The sequence below is a fragment of the Rhinopithecus roxellana genome, chromosome 6 (genome assembly GCF_007565055.1).
Source record: "Rhinopithecus roxellana isolate Shanxi Qingling chromosome 6, ASM756505v1, whole genome shotgun sequence".
Lineage (NCBI taxonomy): Eukaryota > Metazoa > Chordata > Mammalia > Primates > Cercopithecidae > Rhinopithecus > Rhinopithecus roxellana.
This window is the reverse complement of record NC_044554.1, coordinates 71,241,523-71,256,706: the sequence shown is the minus strand read 5'-3', so window position 1 is coordinate 71,256,706 and position 15,184 is coordinate 71,241,523. Positions and strand designations below refer to the sequence as shown.

Here is a 15,184-nt window from a genome sequence, read left to right as displayed (position 1 = left end):
AACACTGATTACTAATATTAATAATGAGTATGAAATATATACTTCCTCTGCTGTGGAAATATGCTGTCATAGTAATTCTTTTAACAATGTGTGTGCCTATTAGGTCCAAAGAACAGTCAGTGTTACTATCTTTTACTCATTTGATTAAAAACAAAATATTACAAAACAAAACAAACAAAAAACCCAAGAAACAAAAACACAGAGTCAGATAGTTGGGATGTTTGAAACACTGCAAACCTCTTTTACTGCATTTGCCCTATACAAGTCTAATAAATACAGAAGTAGTTATGAGCAAATAGATTTTTATTGCCTGCAAGCTGTTATACTGGAATAGGAGAATATAGTATCTTGACGGAAGCACACTTGCTACCCCACACCTGGGGCTTGCTTATAGTTGAAAGAAGAAATGTTGAGAATGGAACAAAGACACAAACCCCTTGGATAATCTAGTCTATATTTGGGTTTGGCAATCCTTTCATCCCAGGAATACACCTGTAGACCAATTCAAAGTACTAAGAACCAAGATTAAAGATTTTATACACATCACAATAATAGCAAATTAAGTACAAAACAAACCTGGCACATAAATTATAATTTGTAAGGTACACACCATTTTAACAAGGATACGATAGTGTTGGCGCAGTGATCGGACGTGACTTCTCACAATGCTGCATTATGAGAAATATGTATCTCGCTTTACACAGAAAACATCATTTTGATGTGATTACAGAAAAATGCTCAAATCTTTAAAAAAAAAAAAAATCATGTTCCAATCACAAGCAGAGCCAAGGTTCATTTTTAGGTCAAACAACACAAAAAAGGATACTCTTCTCCAAAAAAAACAAAACAAAACAAAAAAACCCAAAATCTTGGCATTTCCCCTTTTACTCTACATTCAGGTTTACTTTTTAAAGAAATACAAGCATTTTTATTTGGCCAAAACAAACAATGAATGTAATTACAAGGACAAGGTTAAAAAAAAAAAAAAAAAAAAAAAAAAAAAAAACAACCATGTCGATCAAGGTCTTCTTTCCTTCTGCAAAGTTGTGTGATATCAGCCTTCTTCTTCTTCGTCACTGTCTTTCATAGTAATGCCCTGAAGTCCTCCTCCTTCTGAAACAGATGCTGTGGCCTCCTCTACTGTTAAACGTCTGTGCACAGTATCATAAGTCTTACTGTTCAGTGTTCCTTCCAACACACCCTGCAATCGAAAGTCCCTGTAGGTTTTCTGCAGAAAGAAGAGAAAATTTGCTTAGGTAACTTTAACTTAGATTATATGTATGTACATAGATATATACTCAGTTGGCATTTCAAAAATGATCTTGGGGAAATCCACTGATAGGTTCATGTGGCTGTCCATGCCAATCATCTTCTTGGTGTATTTCTGGGGAGTAAATGCAATGACAGACTTTGGCTATTGCTTCAAACTACAATTACTATATCAAAATGTTGTGACTATGTTGTGACTATCAGATGACAAATTTACTTTCCCCTCAGAACATTACTAATTGCACACAATTTACCTTTTGAATAACCTGTAGCAAAAATAAAATACGTACCTATGTAAGTTTTTAATGAGAAATTAGTTTTTTTTTTAATTGAGGGGACTTTCCTTTAATACTGAAAAATACATTTTATAAAATGCATTAATTTTGGGGGGCAGTTGTGTGGAGGAAGAAGATTAATCCTACTATCAGTAAAAGAAGTTCACATTTTCAGCATTTCAGTGAATTATAAAAATTTACATGTACTACTAGGTAAAAATTTATGTATATCTAAATGTCCGGATGAATTTTGCCCTTTTCTTTTGAAATTCCCTTGGGATGTGAAGTGCCGAATTCTGGCATAAAGCTTCCATAGATGGGATAGCAAAACAAGTATTTACATTTTTTCTTAAAACATTAAAATGTGGTGTATTATATATCAAAAACAGAATACCATGTTATTATTTCTACAATGATTTTCAAGACAACAAAAGCCAACAACATTTTTCTGTGGCACTTAAAATATTAATCTATGTTTTCTTTATGTTTACATTCATTGATTGATTGATTGAGACAGGCCTCACTCTGTTACCCAGGCTGGAGTACAGTGGTGTGATCATTGCTTACTGCAGCCTCGACCTCCCAGGCTGAGGCAATCTTGCCACCTTAGCCTCCTGAGAAGCTGAGACCATAGGTGTGTGCCACTGCGCTCGGCTAACTTTAAAAATTTTTTGTAGATACAAGGTCTTGCCATGTAGCATAGGCTGGTCTTGAACCCCTGGCATCAAATGATCCTCATTTCAGCCTCCCAAAGTGCTGGGACTACAGGCCTGAGCCACTGTGCCTGACCATGTTCACTTTTTTCTTTTTTTGAGATGGAGTCTCACTGTGTCATCCAGGCTGGAGTGCAGTGGCACAATCTTGGCTCACAGCAGCCTTTGCCTCCCCAGTTCAAGTGATTCTCCCACCTCAGCCTCCCGAGTAGCTGGGATTACAGGCACATGCCACCATGTCCAGCTAATTTTTGTATTTTGGGGGTTTCACTGTGTCTGCCAGACTGATCTCAAACTCCTGAACTCAGGTGATCCGCCCACCCCAGCCTCCCAAAGTGCTGGCATTACAGGTGTGAGCCACAGCACCCAGCCATGTTCACTTTTTAAAGTGTGATCTTCTTCCCATATAATTTTCTGCAGCTAAACATGATTGGTATTTTATTATTATTGATTTTTAAAGTAGGAGAAAAAGTTCAGAGTTAGTTAAATGGGGAAACAACAAATGAAGACATTTCATTTTGTGGGATATGATTTTGTCATAATAAGCTCATTCTGAGTCATAAGTTATTGTGACTAAGGTAGTACTCTCTTACACCAAAACTCATGGTAATTTGCATCAGAACCAGTGAGATAACTCTAAAAGGTATGTTTTGTCTAGATAATCTGGCAACTGATAAACATGGCATTATTACCACAGATTTGTGTTTATTCCTATAACCGTCTTGTAATTAGATTAAACATGTCAAACATAAAATATTCATCACAGATGATGCATCTAATGTAAAGTATTATTGTTCCACTGACAATTATATACTGAGTTTGTGAGTTCAACTTTCTTATTTTATTGGAATGACTTTCCTTTGACTTAATTACCATTAAGTAGGCCAGAGCAGATCTGAATTGTGGATCCGCAGTCCTGAAGGCTTTCTAATTTATATATAATTAAGACCGCTTTCTTATTCAATTAGAAAGCAATAACCAGTTGGGTGAGGTACTAGGCAGACAGCCTTGCAATCTCTTTCTCTCTCTGTCTTTAGAATTCATAAAATGTTATTGACACTTGGACGTTACCTGTGGCTTCCACAAAGGTTTGGTTGGCCCTTGCTTAAGACAAGTGCCTGCCACAGGGTTCTGTTCACTTTTTCCCTCCTAGCAAAAGAAGCAGGCAATTTATGTTAACTGCATTTGATGTCATGTGGCCACTATGGAGAACATAAATACAACCATTTTGATTATTTGAGGGTTTTACTTTCCTACCCCAAATAAATCATTCTGAGGTAAAAACTTTGCAAATAATTTCAGTCTTTAATTTTTTTGTGCAACCCTTTCTGGGATTTGTTTTTTTCTTAGTGTGCAAATGAATGAACCAACTGGTGTAAAAGTGTCTGTGTTTAGGGTAAAGTTGGCTATTATACAAATTTTGATGGCATCTAGGTCTCCATGGGCATAGAAGAATGGCAATCCCTATAAGTAGTAAGGACAAGACTGCTAAAGTCAAGTAGTTTGGGTCCTGGGTAGAATACACCATTCTGCTGTACCATGCAGGCCAAGTCTAAGTGACCTGGATGGAAGTATATTCTGGTTATGGGCCTTCACAATTCTCAATGTGTGCGATTCAACAGCTTCTTAAATTCATTGGGAAATGATCATTATAAGTAAAACTATGTAAGTTCTAAAGAATAATGAATCTATGTATGAAATCGGCTAAAGTCTGTTTATATTCAAAGTAGAAAAAACAATTAGAACATTAAATTATTCAGTTTGATTTTTATTGTAAAAATAATCATTTCTAATTATTAAATAGAGTCCTCCCTATGACTTGATTAAATGTATCAGACCAAGAACACATTGGCTAAGCCTGGAGACTTGCCTGTGAAAACTAAAACATGGACAATCAAACATATTCATGAAAATTAATTTCATATTTATTGGTCAATTATGGATCATTAGGAAGAATATATTAAAAGAAGATATACTGACTTACAGTACAATGAAAATGTCACTATATAATTCATAAAATTATTGTTCTTTTATGCTAAAATATTCACTGGTGAGAATCCTTATGATCTACTCAGCAAATTTCAAGTATACATTAATAAGTCACACTGTATATCTTGAGTATATAACAATTTTTGCTTTCAAATTATACATCAATAAAATGAAAAAATTTCACTCTTGCTTAATCTTTAACTATAAAGATGTGTGGAAATGAGGAATAATTTTGAAAGAAACAAATCATGGGCTAATATGGAGATTTTTATTCTCAAAACAAAGAACTTAATAATCTATCAGCTGACACCAGGGGGCTGAATATATAACCTCTGAAATCCTGAACACAGTAGGCATTAGCTTGAAAATATGGTTTATCATAAGGATAAATAGCTAATTGTAATATTAATCACTGTATAAAGTGCAACTGTTATGTATGTGTGTACATATATGTACATATTTTATATATATATATGTGGCAAATACATTATCCTGATTCTCTTTTTTGAAAAACAAACTTCATTTGAAAGTACTTCAAGTCACATTTATAGAAACAAGAAACAATGGAGAACTAAGCCAATTATGAACCTATCATATTGTCCTTTCAGTTTCTTTGTAAAATAAAGAACACCATATAAGAAGTGTTCTGGATCAAAAGTACTTTCTCCATTGACATGTAATGTGTAGCTATAGTATTAACATTTTGTGACTGGCTACAATTTTACTTGTTATTTATGAGTAATCATAATGCTATTATTGTGACATTTTAGGTCTGGTTCTACTTTCCAGTAGATTTGCCAATTTCTGACTTTGGAACAGAACTTTCCTATTTGTGGGCCTAACAAGGATTAACAAGCAGGCATAAAATAATTTGTATTCTAATTAGACTGTAGGAACCAAGGGAATAAAGAAAATATTTTAATGTGGCTAGAAACATCTTTTAATGATGTAACACAGTGGGTCTTTGCAAACTTTAGCATGTTTTCATGTATTAGAACCATCTGGAGGACTTGTTAATCTATAGATTACTGGGTTCCACCTTCAGAGTTTCTGATTCAGTAGGTCTGGGGTGAGGCCCAAGAATTTGTGGTTCTAACAAGTTTTCAGGTGATGATGATAATAGCACGTGAGGAATGACACTTTGCAAACTACTGTGTATACTCATATATACACACATACACATAAATGCATATATACACATTATGTGTGTGGGTACATACACACATATATACTACTAATAAATGGTACTATAATGAAAGTAAAAGTCTTTTGTTTAAATAAATAGGTGATTCTCAATAGCTTAATGTTTTCTGCCATAAGGTGAAATTTCTGTCCCAGTTTTAAGAAAAGGTTAAACTTGGGGTAAATTTTGTGCTTCCATTAGAATTTACAAAGTGTGAAAAATTATGCATAATATATTAAAGATTTTATTCCCTAAACATGACATGTAATTTATTAGCTTTTCTCTTGAAGAGTTAAAGTCAAAACAGCCTTGCCGAACTTACGTGATGTCTACGTCAGTAGTTTTGGGTGGTCTCCAACACTCGAATGATTACCTTTTACATATCAGAAGGGGCATGCTTCCAAAAGAATCTGGGCAATGACAATGTATTACTTTTGTACCAGCATATAATAAAATAACTGAGACTCTCCTTATTCTTCTGGCAAAATATAGTTCAAAAGCCCTCACAATGATATATGATCCTAATAAATATGAAGTAATTGTATTATGATAAAACATTTATATGCTTAAGAAAATTAATGTAAAATTATTGTGAACCTACTTCCTTCAGGTAACTGTGCTGGGGCTTTATGTATTTAATCTCAAACTGTGATTATTTGCGAGCAAATTTTTTTTACTAGCGCAAAAAAGATAAATTTATATTCATTTATTAATCTAAAAATGGAAGTAAACAGCAGCACATCATTGCTAATAAGTGATACTTTTTAGTTACATCAAATACAGTTTTCTTGTATGTCAGTATCTTGCCATTATTCCTTATAGCTTGGTGGGCAATTCATATCTAAACACATTTTGTTTACCTTCACAATCTTGATGAGCGTCTTCAGCTGGTAAATATGGAGCTGGAGGTCTAATCTATCAGTCAACCACACACAAATGACTTTCATGGAACTGCTGTACCATTGCTGGAATGGAGAATTGGGGCACAGGGGAGGAAAACAAAAAAGAAAACAACCTCTGCAGTATTCATTTAACAGATTCGGTAATGAGGGGGTAATAAAACACTCTGAAATGACCACAGATCAGCACTTGAAGTCAATAATGCTATAATTTCCTGTTAACAGAATTGTATGCTTTGCTAGAAAATCTGTTAAGTTGACCTAGGCTGTTCTTTAAATGAATTAACATTACAGTCTTTCAGCTGTAACATATTCACGGAAACAGTGTTTTTGCACTTTGCAGCCTAGTGGCCTGCTTTGTAATTTGTAGGTAACAAAGGGTCCTAAATACATGTTTTAGGACTGAATGGACAGCCAAGCAGCAGGAAAAAAGAGGTAAATTATTTTCAAAGGAAAATTTTCTATTGGCCTGCATGTTAAATAAAAATCAAAAAGAAGATGTGTTATGCTATAAGTCATGTAGTCAACACCTAAAAATTACATTTTAAAGGAGCGATGGTAAAAAAAAAAAAAACCCTACAACTTATTAAACAGTAATCCTCAATCACACCTTTATCAATTAAATATTTACCAAGCTCTTTAAAACCATCTAAAATAAAGATTCATTGAGATCTTAGGAAGAAACATTACAAAGACTGAATTCTTATAAGAATGACAAAATAGGTGTCAGTTGACCAAATTATGAATGAAAAGGATGTGTTTCATTTTGTAGTTTTGGAGGTTCCATAATTTTTCTGTTTATTACAACTCTCTTAAGAGAAAAACTGAAATTCTTCTTTAATGCGGTTTTCTGCTCCTATATGTCTGTCAGTCTAGAAAAAGAAAATGTTGTTCCTATTTTCAAATAAGACAATCTGCCATTACAAATGACATTTTTAAGGGATACAGTGATTCAGAGCTAGGTTTAGATAACACTCTAAGAATAATGCTACTCATTCAGATAAAAGTGAGAAATATCAATGTCCACTCAGCATTTAGGAAATGACAAAAGAGTTTTTTAAAGACAAGAGATTTTGTGCCTTGTTTGTATATACAAACATAGTGACAGTCCAGATTACATATGTGTGTGCATACGTTAAGAATTTAAACACAGAAAAAAAAATTAGAAAAAAAAAATTCTCTGCATAATAAAACCATAAATTCAACTTCTAAAATAAATTTTCACTGATCCAAGTCTGAAATTCATCTGGATTTATATTTATAAATTGTATTGGATACAATTTAGTTTAACAATAAATGGTATTTTAAGTATAAATTAAAAATGAATTTTACATTTTTAACATGCTTATTTCTATTAATTTGTTAGTATAATGAACATATATGCATCAAATGAGATAAGCTAATTTAAATGGATAACTGATATACTAAATAATAGCAATCAAATGGATAAATAAAAGCTTCAAGCTTTAAAAATGTGAGATGGATCATGATTTTTTAAAAATATGTTATTCCTGTACCTAATTTTGCTCCTTCCTAATAAGCACTTTCTTAATATTCAGGACATGTAAAAATTTCAGCAATAAGTTTTATAAAACAAGACAGTCATACTCCAAAATTCCTAAAAAAGTAAACTTCTAGTAAATTCAGTACTTTAACTGGCACATTAAGTCTCAAAATCTTTTATAGATACTTTAATTTCCGACATTAAATTCTAAGCTACTTATTTCAAATTATTTACAGCTTCAACTTCTTGATTTCTATTTTAATACAGGCAGACACTCACAAGTATTGGTGATATTGAATATGAGTACAGTTAATTGAGGCCCTTCCACCACACCACACTCTAGATAATTTGAAAGTGAAAATATTATCCTAATGTATGTGACTCTTAAAAATTACAGTCATTTTGCATGGGATAGTAAATTTTTCTTTCTTGTTGAAGGAGAGAAAGTATATGTATTTTACGAAGTCTATCATAACATACTAGTTACTCTGTTAGACTGCACAGTTACTGTAACTTGGTAAGTTACATAAATTTGAGGAAAATGAACAAACTTTCTTAAAATTACTCTATATGCATCTTCATGTTCTTGAAAATCCTTATATAATTTAAAATTAACTTCATTTTCCACCATATATAATGGTACTTGTAATTAAGTGATAACTGAAAAGACATACAATGTAACACAGAAATCATTTATATATAACTTATTTAATACAATGCCAAAATGATAATTTTAGAGAAAAAGAATTTGGGAATAAAATGATCTAAAATTAACTGCAAAAACAGAAAAAGAGAACTATTATTAAGTAAAATGTTTAAGCTACTTTATCATTATCTTACTTTGAGGGTCAATAAATTGTTCTATCAGCAAAAGCCTCTAAGAAAAATTTATTCTATCAAATAAGAATGTATATTTTTGGCTCCTAAGTCAAAGCATTTTCAAGAGGCATTTCAGCTAAATTAAGCAAATGATTAACGAAAAGCAGCAACTTAGCTCAGAATATTTGCTGCCACTAAGAATAGGCTAACAACAACAAAAATCCCACTATGACTGCTTTCTTGTATACAGTAAAACGCAGACACACACATGCGCGCGCACACACACACATGCGCATACACGCACACACCTTAAACAATGAAAGCCACCAAAGAGAAACCTCTAGCACCTTCTTATTTCTAGTGCTGGAATTAATATGTCCTTCTTTTGACTACTGAATAGGGTAGGTACCATTTTCTCACACTGAGAAAAAAGTCAAAGGTAAGTTCTCTTAATTCCCCAACCCCCTTCACCAAACCAAACCAAACAAAAAATTGGAAAAGGGTGAATGTGCAGTAAAGTCTCCATGAAAAGAAAGCACCTTTTCACTTTGGAAAAGTTAATTTTATAAAACAACTTGGTTGACCATTCACTTTTCCCTGCAGGGGATGAAAAGGAAGGGGTGCTGCAGCTTGCACAGAAGGTATGGGAATGGCATTACTGCTTTATTCTTTGCCTTGGTCTACACAGGAATAAAGAAGTAAGTGTATATTTTACAAATTTTTTCTACATCAATCCATGACAGCAGCCTACCGCTTTAGCAAAAATATGTTTTTTTCTTCTTTTTGTGGTTCATTCAACTCCTGTAAGAGCATGCGTTACTCACTTCATTTTCTTGAGATACCTCTTTTAAAGCAAAAATAGAAGAAAAGGAAAGGCTAGGGTTGACTCTGTGAGACCCCTGTATTTATTCACACTTATTGTGCATGACTGTAGACTGGTAAATCATATTAGCAGCCCGTCTCCCCATCAAGCTGCTACTTGCTTTCCAGCCCTGGGAAGGTTCAACAAATCAACAGGAGCACGGAAAACAGAACATCAGTCTAATCTAGTGTTTAAGGTGAAGTTTTCAAACCCAATCTAAGAAGATCTTTAGAGCAAGCAACAAGCTGAAGGGCTCAGAAGGTGGTATTGACAATGAAAGAGTGTTGAAATATTGAGAAGCGCAGCACTTGTGCATTTTTAATAACAAGAGGGTCAACAAGGACACAGCTCCCTCAGTGCCAGGAGTTGCCACTGACTATGGAAATTGCCACACCAGGGCTATAAACGCTTGCAGTTCATCAGCTTTCTTAAACAGTTCATCAGCTTTCTTAAACACCCTGAACCCCCTCAGTGGACCTTTAGTCTTGAATTAACAAACCAAAGCAATGAAAGAGGGTGCAGTCTGAATGGCTGGCATTGATCCCCAACTGTGTCAGCACTGCTACAGGCCCTGAAAAACTCTTTCCATTGTCAATAGAAATTGACAAACCTCATCTCCTAAATAGTGCAGCTGAGCCAGGCGGGATCCACGCAGCTGTAAAGGGCTCTGCTCTTGGGGCCGGGGAGCACTAACAATAGAACAAGCATGAGCTCTTTGTCAGTCCCAGACTCGGCAATTTTCTAACAAGGATTAAAGTTGTTTCTCCGCAGAGCTGGTGAAAAGAGATTTAGCAACATACCGTGCTTTCTTCATGCAAGTTAAAGAGAAGTAGTTAAGGAATTTCATTATTCTGTTGACTATTGGAAATACAAAACAAATATATTAAATATGCACTCTCCTTTTTGCCTAATTTATAGCATTTTGAGGACGATTCAATTAAATATAACACGTATTGCCTGGAAACAAGCACTTCACCTTTATTTTGGAAGTTTTATTTTCAAAAAGTCCAGCTGCTTGCCACCTGGAAAGAGGTCTCCATACATACTAAGGCACAATGCCTTTACACCCTGCAAGGCTGATATTCCTAAATCTGAATCACAAGACCACATAGGGTTTCTATATCATGGCTGCTTCAAGCAAATGATTTTTGTCAGAATGCGGCTTCTGATGATGATGGCAAGGTAAAAATAGCTGCTTCGCTAGGGTACAAACCTGTGATATATTTTCTACTTAAGTGTTTAGCTTTTTATTGATTATGAATTGGTACAACTAGCTGATGTATTTTTATTCTTCTCCAGCTATGCTTGTCTCAATAAGTGACAAAGAAAAGAAAAAGAACCAAAGAACCAACACTTTTTAGTGCATTAAGACATGGAATGGCCATGTTTCCATATTATGTATTTCTTCATTTATTTCAAAAGAATCTGTATGTTTGGCAAGAGTTGAGCCATTGTGCTAAAATGAAATAATGCCTAGAAAATCTCACCTTAGGAAATATGTACCTTTTAAATATAAAGTTAAATTAAATGAAAGAACAAACAGTACTTTTTAAATGATGAAGGCCTGGATAAATTTGATAAATATAAACCATCCTTTAAGATCCTTTAGTAGTTTTAAAGAGCAACAAAATATTTAGAAACATTAATGCACTACAATTTCACCAATATATTAAAAAGTAAATATGAATGTTTCATTATACATTGAGTGTTCATTTTGTCAACAGTACATCTATATAATGTAACTAAATGTGTGGCTCTGTTTCACTCATTTCTCATGTCTAAGCACTAAAATGCAAATGTTATATTAATGGTAAATTTAATATAATAATATCAAAGTTTTTCCACTCTGTTAAATGCATCCCACTGAAACTATCATACCTGGTTCCATAAAACCAGGCACAAGCATTTTGCAAGTTTTGAGTGTGAATACTTTCCTGGCTTGGAATAGGAATAAGGGCTATATTTAAGGAAAAGTGAAACCAGCCTATTAGGGTTAAAAACACAGGAAGTGTTTAACCCAACCTATGCCAGTCACATTCCCAGCTTGATCCAGAGGCACTCATGGTAGGGGAAGAGAAGAGACTTGCATCTGGACATGGCAGCTGTGGGCTGGTTGTCAACACACCAGAGAAGATCACAAATGCAGATCCCGTGAGGGTAGGCAGTGCTAGCCCCTTTTATGCTACTATTTGCTTGATTGAGCCTGTTACACACCTTCTCTATGCCTCAGCTTTCTTATCTGTAATATGTGGGGTAGATTATATGAATCTATCTTTAATATACTAAGATTTGAATGCTCTATAGAAATACTGAGTTTAAATTTGACTTAGAGGAAAAGGCATGATGAGCTTGTGATTTTTGTAAAAATGAATGGAAGAGAAAAAGTCAGTTGTCATTCTGTTTTTACAGAATTCTTCCAGAATAAAGAAAAATCATCTAGAGTTCCAGAACTTTCTATTGTCTGTTATGTTTTTAACTTATTCATCTGGCCTCTTAATGTATAGACATAAAAATGAAACAATCAAGTATACTGAGGAATGAGATTTATAAAGGACTGTGAATTACATATACTGTTTTTATTAGTATTATTTTTATGAATTCTAATTATAAAGGCATCTGATATTTATTTTATCCTTCATAGGAAGTGCAAGTGATTCAGTTAAAATTTCATTTAGGCCAGTGCAGTGGCTCACGCCTGTAATCCCAGCACTTTGGGAGGCAGAGGTGGGTGGATCACTTGAGGCCAGGAGTTGGAGATCAGCCTGGCCAACATGGCGAAACCTCGTCTCTACTGAAAATATAAAAAATTAGCTGGGTGCGGTGGCGTGTGCCTGTAATCACAGCTACTTGGGAAGCTGAGGCAGGAGAATCACTTGAACCTGGGAGGTGGAGGTTGCAGTGAGCTGAGATCGCGCCACTGCACTCCAGCCTGGTTGACACAGTGAGACTCTGTCTCAAAAAACAAAACAAAACAAAACAAACAACAAAGAATTCATTTAATTCTTGTGATAACATTGATGAAGTGGGTGTAATTATTCCCATTTTGCGTATCTGGAAACCGAGTTTACACAGACACAAAACTGAGTTTAGATTAAGCAATTTACTTATTCAAGTTTATACAAGTATGACTTAAGTGGTAAAGATTTATATCTTATATTTATACTTCAGAGTCTGTGCTCATAACTCCTGTGTTATTACACTTCTCTTTAGAAGGACATCTGGATTTCTGTGTTTTTTTTTTTTAATTTTTTTTTATTTTAGTCATTATTATTATTTTTTTATTATTATACTTTAAGTTCTAGGGTACATGTGCATAACGTGCAGGTTTGTTACATATGTATACTTATGCCATGTTGGTGTGCTGCACCCATCAACTCGTCAGCATCCATCAATTCATCATTTATATCATGTATAACTCCCCAGTGCAATCCCTCCCTCCTCCCCCCTCCCCATGATAGGCCCCAGTGTGTGATGTTCCCCTTCCCGAGTCCAAGTGATCTCATTGTTCAGTTCCCACACCTTTGATTCTGAAGAGCAGTTTGGTGCTTCTAGCAGAAAACTAGGAAAAGTGTCATTAGCATTCATGGTCCTTACTGACAGTCACTGTAACATAGGATTGTGCACAAATAGAGAAGGTACCTATTAATTATTTTCAAAAAAGCCCATTTAATTTGTTTTGCAGGTTGAAACAATCCACATTTCTAAAGATTAAACAATTCTGTAAATCCAATAATGTAATATACAATGTAAATAAATTCTTTGAAGAATCACACTCCTTATTAGGATAACCAGTCAAATGGCTATTATGCTATACATCTCATATACTCTCTTAAGATGCATTTTAAAGGCTATATACCATAATGATTTAAAATACTGGAAAATATTTGTTCTACTGTAGCAAAACAATGCAATGTGGAAAGAAGATCCTTGGTTCATCCATAGTAGAACTCTATATATGGGACTGTCTTCATCATCTTTTCTTTTTTTCAATCAGAACAGAGAAGCATGAGATTCATGCTGCTTTTTTCCATGTTGAATAAAGTCATATTCAGGGCAATTTTCATTTTTTAGCTCCATCAGGAAGTTTGCAAATTAAGAATATCATATCAATTAAGGAATGAAAAATGTAAAAAGTGCTAACATGGGGAAGGTTGGTATAAAATAGGTGCCTAGTAAATGCTTGTTGAATGCTGAAAAAACTTCCCTATCTTTGGAGTTCCATACTTCATGTTTTAAAAAATACATGAATATAATAACAGAGATATTTACAGACAAATTAGATCCTCTTCAGTTTATTACTCCCCGTAAATTGGGAACTGCAAAAGCTCTTTTCAGTTCACCACTACTTCCAAAATTCCCTTCATTCCAAGATGTCCTCAAAGTAATAAACTACCTCTTTCTTCAAACTACATGAAAAGTATTTTAAAAATACTTTTCTTTATTATCAAATAAGCAAGTGCCTCTGCAAGCTTATTCTGTGGCTCCTTTCCTAGTACTAAAAAGACTAGTAATTATAAAGGGAAAATTTCAGACAATCAGTTGTTCTCCCCTCCCTTTCTTAGTGTCCTTGATGGGATGCATACTGGTTTGGCTAATCTTTCGAGTGAAGTGACTAGTTAATGGTTTGGCTCATTGATAAATCCAGTTATAACGGTGTGTGTACTAATTTGGGGTGTAAACATCGTCTTCATGAATGATTCCTTTAGGCAGTATGATATTTTCATCTGGTTGACTTATTTTGAACATAGTATATAAAATTTTGGTAAATATTGCATTTTAAATCCATAATATAGGATTTACATAAAAGTATATTGGGCTCTTGGAACCGCTATTAAATGGTACAACTTAGTCTTGAGATAAAACTCACACCTGAGAATCAGCTGTTAGCAGGTCTTTCTGCTTCAGTTTCCTTATAAAAATGTGACACATTCCAAAATCTTCTTTTAAGAGTTTCCTAAGGACGGGAGTAGACAGCTACCTTTCTGTCTCTGAGTCCCGGTGCAGTCCCACAGGAACCTTTTTCAGCAAACTGACCCACCTGCAGCTCTGCCACATGCTAGGCTTCTCTATACCCTCGGTCTCTGGGCATGCCCATTCCTCTGTCGGGACTTTATTCCCAACTACATCTCCCTGTCCAGATTCATGACTCAGCTCAACCATTCATTATCTCTGCTTTTTAGCCAATACTATCTCTTACTAGGTACAATTAGGGGCTCACCTATTTTCTGCTCCTAGAACTCTACACAGGTGTCTGTAAAAATATTGCACAATGTAGTTTATGTCCCCCTCAATCAGCTGTGAGTATACACAAGGCTTTAACTGAACCTTACTTGTATTGCTATCTCCAGCCCTTAGTAGAATGTCTGGCACAGAGCATGCATTCAATTTTCATGAAAAGACTGCATGCATTTAAGTATTTATAAATATAAAATTATATATCTATATATTATATCTATAATAGTAGACAGGCAGCTTTTCAATAGACAAAGGACAGATGCATACTAGAGCCAGATTCACTGTCGACTTGAATCACATATTTCCTTAATAGAAAAATAATTAAATACATGTTAAAGCTGTATAAATCATTGAAAAGTAAACAGTTGCATTTGGCCAAAAAAATTTAAAACAGGACTCAAAAAAATTTAAAACAGGGGCTTAAAATGTGACAGTC

At 34.3% G+C, this 15,184-nt stretch overlaps 1 protein-coding gene across 4 annotated transcripts in view; it reads right to left on the bottom strand.

Moving 5' to 3' along the window:
• Positions 1-212: 212 nt before the first annotated feature.
• Positions 213-15,184, bottom strand: part of CADPS2 (calcium dependent secretion activator 2) — a 602,646-nt gene continuing 587,674 nt past the window's right edge. For all 4 annotated transcript variants that reach the window (XM_030932945.1, XM_030932946.1, XM_030932947.1 and 1 more), the window contains 2 exons: positions 6,290-6,394; positions 213-1,228 (listed from right to left, as the gene is read on the bottom strand). In XM_030932945.1, coding sequence (XP_030788805.1) covers positions 1,055-1,228; positions 6,290-6,394 — 279 coding nt within the window. In that variant the 3' untranslated portion in view covers positions 213-1,054. The remainder of the gene's footprint in view (positions 1,229-6,289; positions 6,395-15,184) is intronic.